General features: G+C 37.8%; 3 protein-coding genes across 4 annotated transcripts; 1 reads left to right on the forward strand and 2 right to left on the reverse strand.

Annotated features, from left to right (window-relative positions):
- Positions 1–1359: 1359 nt before the first annotated feature.
- On the forward strand, positions 1360–4756 carry Dib (Cytochrome P450 302a1, mitochondrial). Of its 2 annotated transcripts, XM_071699395.1 has the most exons (8): positions 1360–1933; positions 2174–2414; positions 2536–2711; positions 2828–3032; positions 3505–3655; positions 3779–4027; positions 4122–4346; positions 4434–4756. In XM_071699395.1, the coding sequence occupies exons 1-8, from the start codon at positions 1756–1758 to the stop codon at positions 4545–4547; spliced, it is 1539 nt and encodes a 512-aa protein (XP_071555496.1). In that variant the 5' UTR covers positions 1360–1755; the 3' UTR covers positions 4548–4756. The 2 variants fall into 2 exon arrangements, with proteins under 2 accessions (XP_071555496.1, XP_071555497.1); XM_071699396.1 differs by having other exon boundaries at positions 3505–3667; positions 4122–4756.
- On the reverse strand, positions 4596–6614 carry Rpt1 (26S proteasome regulatory subunit Rpt1). The gene is made up of 6 exons (XM_071699397.1): positions 6433–6614; positions 6313–6350; positions 5708–6190; positions 5465–5629; positions 5213–5379; positions 4596–5138 (listed from the first exon to the last, which is right to left on the reverse strand). Exons 1-6 carry the CDS (start codon positions 6503–6505, stop codon positions 4760–4762), a joined length of 1305 nt encoding a protein of 434 aa, XP_071555498.1. The 5' UTR covers positions 6506–6614; the 3' UTR covers positions 4596–4759.
- Positions 6615–11151: 4537 nt separating this feature from the next.
- Positions 11152–14050, reverse strand: LOC139768820 (endocuticle structural glycoprotein SgAbd-2). Its single transcript, XM_071699402.1, has 4 exons — positions 13941–14050; positions 13180–13331; positions 12532–12679; positions 11152–11647 (listed from the first exon to the last, which is right to left on the reverse strand). The coding sequence occupies exons 1-4, from the start codon at positions 14043–14045 to the stop codon at positions 11399–11401; spliced, it is 654 nt and encodes a 217-aa protein (XP_071555503.1). The 5' UTR covers positions 14046–14050; the 3' UTR covers positions 11152–11398.
- Positions 14051–16684: the final 2634 nt, after the last annotated feature.

A 16684-nucleotide genomic window follows, 5' to 3' on the forward strand; every position in this document is an offset into this window, starting at 1 on the left:
GCTACTAACATTGTAAACGCTGCTTATGGTACCCATGTGACCAACGGAGTTTCGGCAGGTTACCTGCCGTGTTATGATTTTTACGAGAGCAAACGTGTTTTCGTGGTGAAAAGTGAAATTTCTGCGCGTGGAAATTTTGTAATATCTGCAATAATATTTGCTCTCCAAATCTCGAGGTACGTGATTATAAATGCATGCTGATTATAAAGAGTAATGCATGCTGAACACGAATCCAGTGTAGATATTTAATATTTCATGGGCGATCAAACCTGAAACTGATTTACCCCAGGGGGTAGACTGTTTAACCCCGGCATTTTTGAGATTTCAATTTTTCCACCGTTGTCGTTTTTGCTCTATACCGGTTGAACAAAGCGACGTAGACAAAAATTTCCTATATAAATTTTGTAGCTAAAGGTTCACTCTTTACAGTGGTATACCACTTTTAACTACAATTATTTATTTTGTTGTTAAAAATCGGCACCGAAAAAAAACGGACCGTTTAGCCCCGGTCTCCCCTACTTTTTTATAATCCTATGCACATATACGTATATTTTATAAGCCATATATTTTCTTTCGTAATCTCATGCAAAGTCACCCGTATATTTCTCTGTGGACATTAGCGACATTTTAGACGTTACTTAAGGGGGTCATCTTGTGTGACGGCCGTTTTTTTTAAGCTTCTTTCGGGATTTTTTTTTGACGAACAATAAAAACATAGAACTTCAAACTTTTTACCATTTATTTATTAACATTTCACCAGTAACTCAAATTTTTTTTAGGCTAAAATTCTCACTCAATTATGAGTTATACCACTGTAAAGGCACTCAAGTCGAAAAAAAGTTTGCAAGCGGCGTCCATGATTCAGGCTGATCGGCTTATCTGAAATCAAAAAATTAAACAGTATTTTAATCTGTGAAGCTATGGCTATCGCCGGAACTAGGATTATTTGAAAATATTGAAAATTATATATTTTACACGTTTTCAAAAATTTGATTTACAAATGGCATGATTTTTGTGTTTATTTTGTCATAAAAAAAAACGGCTTGACATTTTTCAATTATCCTAGTTCCGGCGATAGCCATAGCTTCACAGATTAAAATACTGTTTGATTTTTTGATTTCAGATAAGCCGATCAGCCTGAATCATGGACGCCGCTTGCAAACTTTTTTTCGCCTTTACAGTGGTATAACTCATAATTGAGTGAGAATTTTGGCCTAAAAAAAATTTGAGTTACTGCTGAAATGTTAATAAATAAATGGTAAAAAGTTTGAAGTTCTATGTTTTTATTGTTCGTCAAAAAAAAATCCCGAAAGAAGCTAAAAAAAAACGGCCGTCACACGGGGTGACCCCCTTAATAAGTAAATAATATATTAAACGAGGAAGAAATAATATTATACAAGACAAGTCACCAAGGTATTGGCCACATTAAATAGTCGCGTTAGCAGTCAATGACATTCGTCAGCTTGTGCTCATGTTTCTTTAAAAGCAATATTATGAAGCGTTGTATCCGAACTTTATCTGCCTAGCATCAAATTTATGCCAACGGTTCAGAACGAGAATGTCGAGTGGCCAGCAACAGGAAAGGCGGAGAACAGGAGAACCGAGAGGTTCAAAATTGATCGAGTTCTCAAGCAGTCTGCACAGATAAAACCTGTTTTTCTGGTGCATTTATGGCGTTCTCTTATAAATCTACTGTATAAATCAACGGTAAAATTTTAATACAAAGTATAAATACGTGTGAAATATACATTAGTGATGTACGCACGAGTGAAACTATGTGGAGGAAGAGGGACAATAAAGAAATTACGTGCTCAATCGTTCTCAATTAATCAGTGTCACGTTGATAGTACCGAGGCCAAGCCTTTCGAAAACATACCAGGACCAAGATCTTTGCCCGTTATTGGGACACTGTACAAGTACCTACCTTTCATTGGTAAGAAAATAATATGTATTTCGATATAATCCATTAAAAAGATTTATTACTACTATTGCAAATTTAATGTTTTAAAAATTTTTAATTTACTTTCTTTACTTTCTTTTTTCCATTGAACTAAGGATAGAGAGAACCGATTCTGTATTAAAACTGTTACTACATATTCCAAATAATACTTGCTCATCTCTCTCTTAAATGTCGATAAATTAATCTTACGGAATATATATCAACGGTATATAGGTGAATACAATTTTACGAAGCTACATATCAATGGCTTATTGAAAAGAAAGCAATATGGACCTCTGGTGCGTGAGGAAATAGTACCAGGCCAATCAGTAGTGTGGGTATTCCGACCGGAAGATATCGCGGAGATTTTCAAAGCTGAGGCGGGTCTGCATCCAAAGAGAAGATCGCACTTGGCTCTCCTCAAGTATCGAAAGGACAGGAGTAACGTCTACAACACCGGGGGTCTCTTACCCACGTAAGAATCTTACAAAATTTCGCATTACAATATATCATGATATTTGTACATAAGAATCGGCCGGAGAAATCGCTTCGTGTCTCGGTAGAATGAAGATTAATATGGGGATTGGATATTTCAGAAACGGCACCGAGTGGTGGAGGCTGCGCCGTGAATTCCAAAAGGTCCTTAGCAAACCCCGGAACGTCGTCGATTACCTCGAGGATACCGACGCAGTTGTTCAGGAGTTCGTGCAGCTCTGCTCTCGCGAGAAGCCCGACGATTTTCTACCTCTATTCTCGCGTCTCTTTCTCGAATGTAATATTTTCACGTCCAGACAAATTATTCCATTCATTAACGCTACCGGTTTTGACGAATATACATATATAACGTTGATAAAAAGCACATGTTATACCATCGGCATACATTTCCAGTGACTTGTCTCGTGGCTTTCGACGTAAAAATGCAAAGTCTTTCGGAAGAAGAAAAACATCCACATTCTCGAAGTTCAAGGCTAATCGAGGCAGCGTTTACGACGAATAGCGTAATTTTGAAATTAGACAATGGCCCGATGCTTTGGCGATTTTTCGAAACGCCGTTATACCGAAAATTGCGCAAGGCGCAGAATTACATGGAAGAGTAAGTGCGCAATTATAAATTATTTATTAACGCATATATAAAATATTAATTGTTGTGACCTTAAATTGTTGGAAAAATTGATCATTTCGTAAATAATGCAAAATTTAAAATTTGTGTTAATAATTTGCATTAACATTAATAGTTTAAACAAGTGAGTGATATATGTTATTATATCTACATAAAATAATTATTGTTTTAAATACTTACATTTTTTACATATAAATTCTCTAAATTTTATTTTTTAATGAGATTTAAAAATTAATTTATAGATAAAGAAGCTATAAAAAAGGATAATAAATTTATTTTAATTTATCATTTCCTTTTTTATAAAAATGATACTTTTTACGTCGCAAAAAAATCTTTGCATTATTTATAAAAGAATCATGATAATGAATTAGATTTCCGATGAAATCGTGCTCATTTACACAATTCTGTCATAATTTATACTTTTTTTGTTATTGGAATATCTCAGAGTAGCGCTACAAATGGTTACTCAGAGAAATCGGGATGCATTAATATGTCGGAAACAATCTCTTCTCAAGGAATATTTAAAAAATGAGGCTTTAGATATTAAAGATATTGTGGGTATGGCGTGTGATATGTTGCTCGCTGGCGTGGATACCGTAGGTTTTCAAGTATTGACTATACGTTTTACATGAATTTTTTAATGAACTTGCGATTAAATATAGTTATTACAAGCGACGAAATCTTGGCGAGAGGAAAATATAAATTTCATATTATTTTAGACGACATACAGTACGTCATTCGCCTTGTATCATCTTGCAAGGAATCCAGCTGTTCAAGAAAAGCTAAGATCGGAAGCTGCGGCTTTGTTACCGGATCCTATGTCCCCGATAACGGCGGAGATCCTAAGAAATGCCACGTACGTGAAGGCCGCAATAAAAGAAACTTTCAGGCTAAATCCTATCTCCGTGGGAATAGGTCGTATCCTGCAAACTGATGTGGTGCTGAGCGGATATCGCGTTCCCAAAGGAGTAGTGTATTTGTGTTAATAAATAAATAATTTATATTTTGAAAGGTAGTGATGAAACGAATTCTTTAAGGGAAAATCTCATCGAAATGTTTCAGACTGTAGTCGTCACGCAAAATCAAGTGATTTGTCGACTTCCCGAATATTTCGACGAGCCAAATTCATTCAGACCGGAGAGGTGGTTGCGCGATAGTAACGACAAAGAAAACAAGCTGAGAGAAAAGTCTGTCAACCCGTATACTGTACTTCCTTTTGGCCATGGCCCGCGATCGTGCATCGCAAGACGATTCGCGGAACAAAATTTGCAAGTTGTTTTACTGCGAGTGTGTGTCTTAAGAATTATTTATTTTTCTTAATAACATATTGCGCAATCACATAATTGCAATGGTGTTTCAATGAATTCTTTGTAGATCTGCAGAAATCTGCGGTTTACATGGTGTGGAGAGCCTCTTGATTCAGTTTCGTTTCTAATCAACAAACCTGACGCGCCTATTAAATTGAGGTTCGAAAATCTACATGCGTAAAAAAAAGTCATTAAGATCGAACAGAAAAACAGAAAACTCTTAACGAGGTTTGTATCATTGTATCGGAAAACAACAGTTTATTATATATTCTACTTATGGGCAAAGTTGCTCCTTGACTTATTCAATAGATACAGCAATAGAAATAATTATAAGATTTATGTGTCACGCTGATAATTTATCGAACACGAAAATTAAACGAATTGCGGATACTTCTAATTGTAAGTCATGTATTTTGGCGTTGCGGAGAACTTGGCGTACGATTTGATGACCTTGTTAACCGCCTCGAGGAAATCCTTCTCCGTGGCAACCTTGCGCCGTGCACGAATCGCAAACATACCAGCCTCGGTACAGACCGATCGTATTTCAGCGCCTGTGCTATTAGGGCACAAACGAGCGAGTAACTCGAATCTGATGTCCCTCTCGACGCTCATCGAGCGCGCGTGAATCTTGAAGATGTGCGTGCGTCCCTCGAGATCCGGCAGTCCAAATTCTATCTTTCTATCCAGACGACCTGGTCGCATCAATGCAGGATCCAGGGTATCCGGCCTATTCGTCGCCATTAGAACCTTTATGTTACCTCGTGGATCAAATCTGAAAAAATTAAGTTACGGTTAAGTCGTAAAATAATTAGACAGCAACTCTTTAGGAATAGACGAGCTACTTACCCGTCTAACTGATTTATTAACTCCAGCATTGTACGTTGAACTTCGTTATCACCCCCGGCACCGTCATCAAAACGGGCACCACCGATGGCGTCGATTTCGTCGAAGAAGATCAAACAAGCCTTTTTACTTCGCGCCATCTCGAACAGTTCTCTTACCATTCTAGCACCCTGCGAAAGAATAAAGTTGTACATGTTATCCATAAACATTGCTCTTTACTTTTATAATTGCTTCTTTACGCAGCATTTGACGTACCTCACCAACATATTTCTGGACTAATTCTGAACCAATGACACGAATGAAACAGGCATCTGTCCTATTGGCCACCGCTCTAGCGCATAAAGTCTTTCCTGTACCTGGAGGCCCAAACAACAAAACGCCTTTCGGTGGTTCAATACCCAGGTTGACAAACTTCTCCGGCTGTAATAAATCTCTTTGTTACATTTTCTCTACACTTTGTTAACAAATCGCTATAATAGTAAACGATTATAAACCAACATGTAACAGCGGCGTTTCAACGACTTCTCTCAATTTCTCGATTTGCTCCTTGCAGCCACCAACGTCGCTATAGGTAACATCAGGCTTCTCTTCCACTTGCATCATCGTAACAGTAGGATCGATTTTGGATGGCAGTGGAATATGAATTTGATACTTGTTGCGATCCACTCCTACCCTCATGCCTTCCTCTATGTCCGTTGGCGCTACAGAATCTGCCAAGTCAACTACGAACTTCGCGAACTGCTTCACATTTATTATATACTTCGGATCGTCGGAATCCGCATTTATGATTTTGGTACAGCGTGCCACTTGCAGGGGTTGCTCATTTTGCAGAGTTTGCTTGTCAGCCGCCAAATCCCAAAGTGCCGGCGGTGCCAGGCCAGTATCAGACTCTTTGATCCCCGTTGACTCGTTCACACGCTTGATAATCATTTGGATATCCTCTTCAACAAACTTAATAGACTTCGTGTATTGCCCTTGGCCCTAATTAGGACACAAATTTACAGGAATTCAAGACATGACGTTCATATGACAAATGGACATTTATCTCTATATCTTGACTTCAAATTTCTCCTCTAACAACAATCTAATGGTGATTAACTCACGTAAGTCTTCAACAAAGCGATATCGTCTTCATCCAGTGCTGAAAATCGAGAAGACGAGCTTTTAGGAAATAAGAATTATGATAATATGAACAATAAAGAAAGTCGCGAAATGGAACTTACATTTTATCTCCTTTTCTTCCTTCTCCTCCTCGTTCTTCACCTTCCGCATATCTTCTCCTAGATGATCTGGCATCTTTCGCTTTTGTTAAATCGTCCTGTTTACCGCAAACCACACTTTTAACGCTCGTTATTCGTTAACAGTCCGGATTTTGTGGCACTTTTTTAGGGTTATGTTCTAATTACAAGATTACAAGCGAAATCGGGAGAACCTCCGAAGCGACATCTGCAACCAAGTGCAACGATCAAACTTTATCTTTTCATCCTTGTAATGGACAAATGGTAAATCTGAACTTCCGATAAGAAGTCAGTGATTTATAATTACCTCTGCGTTTCAGAGATGGCGCTTAAAGATACTCCGAGAATGGAAAAAAGAAAGAGGAAAAGAGGAGAAAGAAACGGGCCATTTTCTTATGTGGTCAATGTGTCGCTTCAGTGAAGATTTTTTCTAATTTGTGCGTGTTAAATAATATATTATTACGTAAAATATACAGCTGCTCGAGTGATATTGTTGCGTGAAGGAACGTTAAACCTGCCGCAGCGTACGTAACCACTACGTGACTCCGAGACCGACCGATGCGACCGAGGTATTACGTCCTGTTTTGTTTTATGTGTGTGACTTCCCGGGAAAAAATTTTTCATGTAATAATTGTATATAAAATATGTCCATGTATGTTTTCTTTCTCTTATACAGGGTGCGATCCACTAGACGCTTTAAACGCTTCAGAGTATCATTTCGTTCTTGTTTAACATTTGATAAACAACAAGGATGAAATGTTTCCATTGTTTCTAAGAGCGTTTTGGAGCACCAAGTGGATCGCACCTATAATCTTTGTTCGTAGAGATAAAAACTATAAGAAAAATTAAAAAAATATATTACTATAAAGGAAAATGTTTGCATTGCTTTTTTTTTACAAAAAAGTGATGTTCAAGGAAATGAGAAAATATTGTCTATATGTAATTATATATGTATAAATGTAATAAAAAATTGTGTATGTAATATATGATTATATATAGAACATTGTATAATCAGTTATTTAGTCGATCAAGTTGTCGCGTCTCCGTAAATTTCTTTGTTTCTTTTATAATAAATAAATAAATAAATAAATATATGTGTATATATATTTTTTAACTTATTTAAAATGTTACTGTGTGGCGATTAGAAAAGATGTGCACTAGAGCCCCTAGCTCTAATCAGAGTCTGGCCAACTTGTAGTTCTGGCAAAATTTTGCGAAAGACAAGGATATAAGAGAGAAAGAGAAAGCAATATACATTATTTATATCACTTTCTCTTTCTCTCTTATATCTCTTTCTCTTTCTGTTTCTCTTGTTTTTGCCGAGAAATGGCGAACCAATTAAAAGTTGCTACTGTATGGCCAAACTGATTAGAGGGACTCTAATGCGCATTGCTCTAATCTGTAATGAACCGAAAATCCGAATTCAAATTCGACAAAAAGTCGTTGATTTTTATTCGATCATCACACATAAAAGCAATGTTAAATATCAATATTATAAAATTAGTCTAATTTTGTCATATTTATGATATATTAGATTAAATTAGGAGATAAGATCGCGCAGCTGAACAATATCGCTGCACTAATATATCTTGAATGCCTTCTAATGCTAATAGATTGCGGGCATTGGAGAACATCTTGGAGAACATTATGAAATCTCAAAATGTTGTTCAAAGATGAGATTACATTTAATCCACTTTCTACTTCCGCATTGGAAGATATTCAAGATATTAGTGTAATAATATATGTTTAGCTGCGACTTTACATATTGTTGCAGTTGCACTAATATCTTGAATGCCTTCTAATGCTATAAATTTCTATAGCATTAACAAACATGATTTCATCAATGAATATAATTTTGTCAATCCAATTAAAAATCTGGTGAGTTGTTGTCATCTGTATTCCATGGATATTTTTTCACGTTCTGTAATTCGTCAATAAGCGAATATGTGAGTGTATTCTTATTATTGAATCTATTATGGAATCCCAAACTCTCTCATACTCACTGGAAATAGAAATTCATTGATTAAATGTAATCTCATCTTTAGGAAATTCCAAACAATATTTTGCGATTCCATAATACGTTCTCCAATGTAATCGCAATTTTACTTTTTGTAAAAAAAAACAATGCAAAAGTTTTTTAAGTATTTTTTAATAATTCTTGTTGTTATTTTTTTTATACATATAAACAGAGATTATATAAGAGAAAGAAAACATACATATCTGATAATTATATATAAAAAAAATTTTCCCGGGTTGCCTCAAAATAATTAAATTTTTCGTGTTTAATTTACTATTCTCTGCGTATCACGCACATGTTTCGTTTAATTTATTATTAATTAGCGTTATTATAAGTTTAAAAAGGGGGAAAAAGAGGTAAAGATTTGAAAATAAATAACAGCACACATGCGTTGGATTAAGTCGATATTTATTGCTGGCGGATTGAAATTGAAAAATTGAAATTAGAAGCATCAGTTGTTGACGGATTGCACACTCCGTCATGTTTATAAAACCGAAATGCTTCTCGCTCTTGCTTGTTCATTTTCTCTCTCTCCCCCCTCTCTCTTTCTAATCTCTGCGTCTCGCGCGATAATCGGTCCGATCGAACCTTTCAAAGGAAGTGCAGAACCGCCCAAGTCACGCCGCATGCGCCGGGCGGACAGTCCTTGACCGGGATGATGCGTGGAAGAATGCGAAGTAACGAAAGAGAGGCCGAGATGTGCGTACAATAATACTTTCACCTGCACTCGTCCCACCCTGTTTTGCTCGTTATGATTCATTTGAGGTGCATTTGCACACCTCAACCACGATGCGCAATATTTCTTCTTTTTTCTTCCCTTTTTCTTTTTCGTATATTTTTTATTTTACTGAGAAAAAAATTTCTTCATCGATGCTTGGAAAGTTAAATAATAATTTACGATCTTATAGTCTCTAAGAAGTAGAACTCGAACGGTAAGAGACAGATAGAAATTCAAGATAAGAGTTTCTCGATGGTGAAGCAATAATACGTGGTGGAAGAAATATGGAATCTCCTCTGCTTTTAATTTCTGTGGATTTACCGATGACGAATCCATATGTTCGCTACATAAACGCACCTTCGCACAAGCGCTCGCTGCAGGCGTGGTGCACGCGAACTTCAACCGTATGCGCTCTCTCATCCTCTCGTGTTGCATATTAGAGAGGTCAGGGTACCTGTAGCCTCGTTATTGCAAACCTTTTACGTCGCGATTTGTTTTCGATCTGTCCGGCTTCCGACAAAATTTTTCATCTAGGCGTGAAAAATCAATCAATGCACGGAATCTTTTCGCGAAAACAATTGACGAAACTTATGGATTCCATTAAATTGTATTTTTCCTTTAAATCGGTTAAATCGGTTATAAATCGATTAAAATTCATTTTTCATAAAATATAAAATGTATAAATAAACATAATTTAATGCAATCTGTACGTATAAATACATTTGTTGTATATATAAAATAATAAAATTATGTATTACATTATTTTCTGTAAACCATATTAATTGTCGCGTCACAAGTTTGAATCTAAAAAATGAGAAGAATATTACAGTCTCACGAGAAAACGAGTATGAAGACTGTATGCGCGGCGTGAAAGGTTCAAATGTTTCAGCTGATTTCGCTGTGGATTTTTAAACCGCCGTTGGCGGAGTTGAACTTCACATACCGCCTTCACTCGCGATCATAAAGGTAATAGCGAAAATTTACGCTCCGCGTGCATCATTCCGACTGAGATAAAAGTTAATAATTTTATCGTTAATGATTTTACGAGGGTTTGCCACCCATCACAGCGTTTAATTGCATTTAATTACGATAAGCGTGTTATCGCGATCTCGCAGAGGAGCAATCGAGATATAATGACCTTTAACGAAATATTTTCGCGTTCATTGATAACATACGATCGTGCGTTTCTTTCTCGCGCAACGCTATAAAGTATTATAAATACACAAAGCGGTAGCACCTCCTTGAAAAGTATAATCGCACGTTACAACTAATTACGGTTATTAGATCCCAAGTTTTGCGGCAAATTATAGACGAGCGGCGGCGCAAGTGCGAGTAAGTGCTCGTACCTCGCACGAGATGATGCAACGGCGCTATATACAGCGGCGTTACATATGCCTGGTAAAACTGGCATGTAACATTTTCTCGCCGTCGATGTATGTCACTGTGTCAGGTCAGGCAGACGAAAAGCGAGATTTCGAAGCTGTCGCTTCTTTAAACTGGATCGCGTACCAAATGAATTCTGAATCGCCCGCGCGACTCCGCTCTGTTGCTCCGAATGAAAATTTGCGCAATATGTCATCACCAGCCAACGTGGGTGGAGATTGACATTAAGCGTTCCTTCCTTTGCTGGAACCACACAATCTCATTATTATTCCACGTCATCCGCCATTTTTCGTGGGAACGCGGTACGACGAACGGATGGGTGCATGCAGCTCGCCATAAAAATCTCCCCAGAATGCGAAACATTCGCGCGCGGTGCATGACTCTTCCCACGAAGAATCTTTAAATAACAATTGAGTACACGATCCAGCGAATAACTTCTTTCGTATTGCGCACGTAAAGCCGTCATAAAGTTACATTTGAGGAAAATGAAGAGACGTACAATCGAGAGACGATGAATCGACATTCTTTTCAATGCTAAGACGAACGCAACGAGCAGGAAGGGCGGAGAAATAAATTCGAGGACAAATAGAAACAATATGTATATTGATTTATTGCGTAACGGCAGTTATATTTCTTATATAGGGATCGATACTGTTTTGTTATCCACCATACTGTGTCCTATGTACACGTATCACTTCGCATTAGAGGCTGGGGAGGGAAAAAAATGACTCAAAGCCGTCACATGTATCGATATCTAATAGCCGAGCCTCCCTCCAACGAGTTCGTTGGACCGTGCTGGTCGTGGAGGATTTTGCGGATCTCATACGGTGAAACTAGAATCTTCGGAATGGATTGGAATTGTACGTCTGTCCGCCGAATCTCTGCTGGAAGGGTTGTCGGTCGTACTTCTCGTCATCGGGCCCAGGCGGATTTGCCGCGAGCGCTCTTCTGATAGCTTCCGGGATGGGGGGCGGTGTGGGAAGGTGGGCACCCTCAGCGTGAAAACCGTTCTCATCGGCCGTATACTGAATGGTGATCGGGGTTCCGTCGGGCGCTTGGTAAGAAAAGCTGCCCTGGACCACCTATATGAATCGATTAAGAGATAGATGCGATAATTGGAATTTGAAAAAAATGTCTTTTTATATTTCGATCGATTATAATTGTAAAGTTGCAATTTTGGCCGGAGTTTTCTACGAACTTGAGAAAATTAAACAGTTTCTCAAGTCCTTAAGAAGCTGAATCTGACCGCTGTGCATCAGTGAAACAATTCTTTAATTAAAGACTAAAGAATGGAAAAAATGAAAATTTTTGCTGGTAGAAAAAATGTAGCAGGAAAATTATCTATAATAAATATTGAAAATAATAATAGCAAAGCTGATTAACTACTGAAGAAGAAAGGAAGTGAAGTTTGATTGAAATTATAGTGTGGAGAAATGAGATTTGCATATTACATAATACACATACGTAATTAATTTCTATTAGATGACGTAACACTCATCACATCTGCGATATACAAATCAAGGAATTTAACGGAAATTCCTAATAAATTTATCCGAAAAAAATAAGTTTTCTATATATTGTAAATTTTCATATAAATATAAATTCTTAATAAGTTTCTTTCTACTTAAGTGCATCAATGATATTAATTCTTTACACGACATTAGTAACCCTAAAATATTATTAAAGCATAACAGTATGTAATAAATGTGTTCAGAACTTAATGATTATACAGAGTAACTAATTATAAAAAATTTATAAAATTTTAATTAAACCTTTAGTTTAATTTTTGATAAACTTAACTTCGTAAAAGTAAAGAATCAAGTTTCTCTCTCTCTCTCTCTCTCTCTCTCTCTCTCTCTCTCTTCTCGTATATGGCTTTACAATTAAATCTTTCGAAACTAAATTAGATGTATTATAGAGCACAATACGGATTACACAAAACAACAATATGGAATAATTGTTTTACCTCCGTTTGACCCTGAGGTCCAGCTTGAGGGTATCCCCTTTCAGAGACTGAAATTCCGTTCTCGGTTTCATAGCCGAAGGTGTAAGATCCGTCCGGTGATGTATCCTTGTGCTGGCTTCGAATGCCTATGAACGGCTTTGCGGCAGACCTACGGTAAAAAGTCGAAACCGTATCATTTCGCGTAGCCTTGAATTCTAAACGGTTTCATTTATAACGCAAAAGTTGTGCGTGCGTGTTTGAGTCTTGCGTCTCCGTTTATATTTATTCCAATGCTAAACAGCAATTAGCTCAGAAAACGGAAGCAGTAGCAAAGATACAATATTAAAGGTCAGTTTTACTTAATTATAATTTTTAACGATACTTTTTTTTAAGAAATATAAATCTGTAAAATTTACCATTTATGCAGTTATTGATTTCAGATTTATCAATCCTTTTTTACGATTAACGAGACGTATATATTTTATTATAACCTAATCTTAAAAGTAATTTTATATATGAATATAATTCTTGACATATATTAATTTACTGTAATTTCGTAGCGAAAATTTATGATAACTGATAACAGTATATTTTAAACAATCGATTTTCGAGTAAGATTATTCTAAAGAGATAAAGACTTTAGCGGCTTATTGTATACAAATTTCATACGTGTATTGCGGTTGCGTGTATTGCGGTTGCGGCTGCGGCTGCGGCTGCGGCTGATAGGGCCTCGGCGTTGGTCTATATGCATTTTGGCTGGGAAAGCCGCGGTACGATCCAAATTGTCCGAAGACGCAGCCGAAGATGGCAAAAGCCAAGATCTGTAATCATACTGTTTTTATCCGAACCAACACACAAAAATAATTGAAAATATATATTTTTATATTTATTTATAAAATAACATTTATTTTATAAATATAAAAATATATTTTTCATACATTAATACGTTTGTAAAGCTAAAGATTGAAGTGTTCCTAAGGACCTGATATGTGATTCTAATTTTCGAACGTTATATAATTACAAAAACTCGCGCATTCGCGATATATTTTTCTCGTATCGTTACTTGAGATTTAGAAGCATCACATTTCCCAACATTCGTCCAAGTCAGAAACTCATCATTTAGGAGGTTTATCAACTTGAAATGCTTGTTCCATCGCGTAATTTCACGTAAAATTACCACCAACTGCGGAATGTTTCGCTATCGAAGTACGATTCTTGCGCAACGCAATCAGAATCGCGATTTAGCAAAGAAAAGACATTCTTTTCGTCCACTAATACGTTCACCGATTATCGCGCGTCCACCAATGAATATAAAAAAAAATAAGGAAGTTAAAAGAAGAAAAAGAACACAAAAAGCGAACGTGATCGCGGAAGGAGAACGAACGATATCCAGAAGATCGTCGGCGATTTCGACGAGGTAGATCACTCACTAGATACTGCATGACGACGACGACGATTGTCGGCGGTTCGTGTACGGCTTTGTCGATTTGAACGAGATCGAATCTGTGATCCCGTGCCGCGAGCACCACCGTCATTTATATGAAGACGCCCAAGAGGATCTTCCCTTCCCATTCTCCCGATTTCTGCGTAGAATCGCTCGTTCGTTCGCTTGCTCGTGCTCGGGAGAGGAGCATTCTCCTCCGTCGGGGATCCCTCGTTCGCCCTCGCATCCTCGCCCCACCTCGCAACCCCAAACGTGCATGCAGCACGGCATCCCAGCGGCCGGCGGCTGCTCCTTACGTGATCGAACGGGTTGTCGACGTGCCACCGCCGCCGCTGATCGTTCGCGCGAATTCGTTTCAACCGGCGAGCCAATTAATTGTTGGTATTCGCGAATGCCCACGCCAGCTACTGTTTTCAGCTTAATAGAGTCATTCGTTAACGTATCGTTAGCGTTGTCGCTATGAGACGACGATGTGGGTGTCATTGTATGTAACGCGATGATATTGGGTGATAAATATGTAGTTTCATACTCTTTGCGCATATTCTCGATGAAGGCTACTGCTCATTTGCCAGCAGCTGTTTAAATAGTTTGTTAAACAAGCAACATTTTTATAGCCGGATCTTCGATTTAATTTCCTAATCGTAAGCGTTACTTCTGCAATAGAAGATTAGGCTGCTGATTATTGTGCATCTACTTTTATCGAAAGAGATTACATAAAGACGAATATCGAGTTCATTAAATTTAGTTACTAATCATGTGAAAATATCACATAAAGTTTATAAATAATGTATAGAGCATTCGCCTTTGTAAATGTAAAAGGAATATAGGCGGGAGTAGCGTTTTCTCCTGATTGTATCACGGCGACTCCCAATAAATTTAAATGTTATGCCACTCATGACAGTTAGTATTGTGCGCATTTGCATTAAAGAAATGCGGGACACGGGTACGCTGTGCATATGTGTTTAAATCCCACGCGACCGCGGGGACAACATCGACTGACAACACAGATGCGACGAGCGTCAATTCGAGTTCGAGATCATCGAACGGGCGCGACGTAATCGGCAGCGATGATTTCATTTTTCTTGTATTTGTCACGTGGCTCTCGCTCCTCGCGGCGAAATCCTGAATATGTAATCGCATTGTCGCATTGTCCTCCGATTACTTTCAAAACGATTAATAAGCGTATCCGCACCTATCGATTCGTGCACGCGATGGCCCGCAATCGATGCCTGCATCTACAACAGACTTTGCGTGTGGCAACGCAACTACAAAATGGACAAATCAGAAACAATGCACCATAAGATACCCATTCATGCACCTGATTTCGTCACGTGTATCGGGAGCGTTACGTAATAATGACTACATTACCGATATGCCCCGCGAGAAATCTGACGCGCTCAGATTCTCCCTCGCAACCTTGAGAATTCACATCTCCTCTTTACACATAACGTAAATTCTTTGATCCCAGAAAAAGAAACAATAGCACTTTGCATAGACAGTCGGTCTTCATGAATACTGCAGTAATAACTAGGAAAATTAATATCTAAAGAATTTATATATTAAAAATTAAATAATGCTCATCCAGCATGGATTGTTTTAGTCTCCTTTATTATTATATTATACATTATTCGGTAAACTATGCACTATGTGTACAGAAAATAATCTCTCTTTTGTTTTATAAACACCTGTTCGGGCTCTTCTCTACCGCCATCGCAAGTCGTTTATTTTTCATGCGAGTATTTCATCTTTTCTACGTCCGTCGAAATCCCGAAGAGTCACGAAGTGTGATTAGTGTGATTACTCCCAAAGCAGTGCATTCTGCAAACGCTTCCATCCGTGCAGAGATCGCAGCGTGCATAATTGCTCGCGAAGTCGTAATATCTCCTAAATAAGACCGCAATCCGCGATTCGACTCGATGCACACGCGATTCGCCAGCCGGTGAATCGATGCAGACATAAATCAAATCGTCGTGCAAGAGTTAATGCGATGCATACGTGATATGGACGCCGCGCTTATCCGCGGCAACGCACAATGTAATGTGTCGACCGGTGGGTGCCCGCGGAAAGCGGTTATTCATCATTTTCCACCGACTATTATCGTCCGCCTAACCGGTTGAAAAGTGCATCGTTATATACCTACCGATTTGTTCTGTCATCTAAACGGGGGTAAATGTCAACTTATATCATCACTGCGACGACTTCTCTTGCAGTCGAGTACTGTAGTACATTTACCGCATTCAATATTGGTATTCTGCGGGACATTACTTAATTGATCTATATATTATAACAAAATCGAACTCTCGTATCAATAAAATTTGTAATAATAATAATCCAACATTCCAATATGTGTATATGTATATATTTTCTTCTCATCTGTGGTTTGTTACATATTAACCCTTCGCTGCATAGTGTCTTATACATAAATATAATTCTAATTAAAGTTCGCCGCTGTACGTCTTGATTGACGCAATTTATTTTTATGCAGACGTATATACACTTATTTTCCCGGATGCATTTATTATTTTAAGTAATCGCGCATCTTTATAAATAATGGTACGGCAACGTCAAATTAACTAGCTCACTTTGTTGTCGCACTTGCAAAGTACTGCATGCGTACAAAGCCGGATAATTCTAGCGTTCGTCGACTTTTGCGCAATACACGTAATATACGCCAGGCAGAAAAGGGACGGTGGAATCTAGGAATCTCCGAGATTATGCACGTCGGCAATT

The sequence above is a fragment of the Temnothorax nylanderi genome, unplaced genomic scaffold (assembly GCF_030848795.1).
Source record: "Temnothorax nylanderi isolate EJ_2023f unplaced genomic scaffold, tnyl_v1.0 TNYL_tig0018_pilon, whole genome shotgun sequence".
Lineage (NCBI taxonomy): Eukaryota > Metazoa > Arthropoda > Insecta > Hymenoptera > Formicidae > Temnothorax > Temnothorax nylanderi.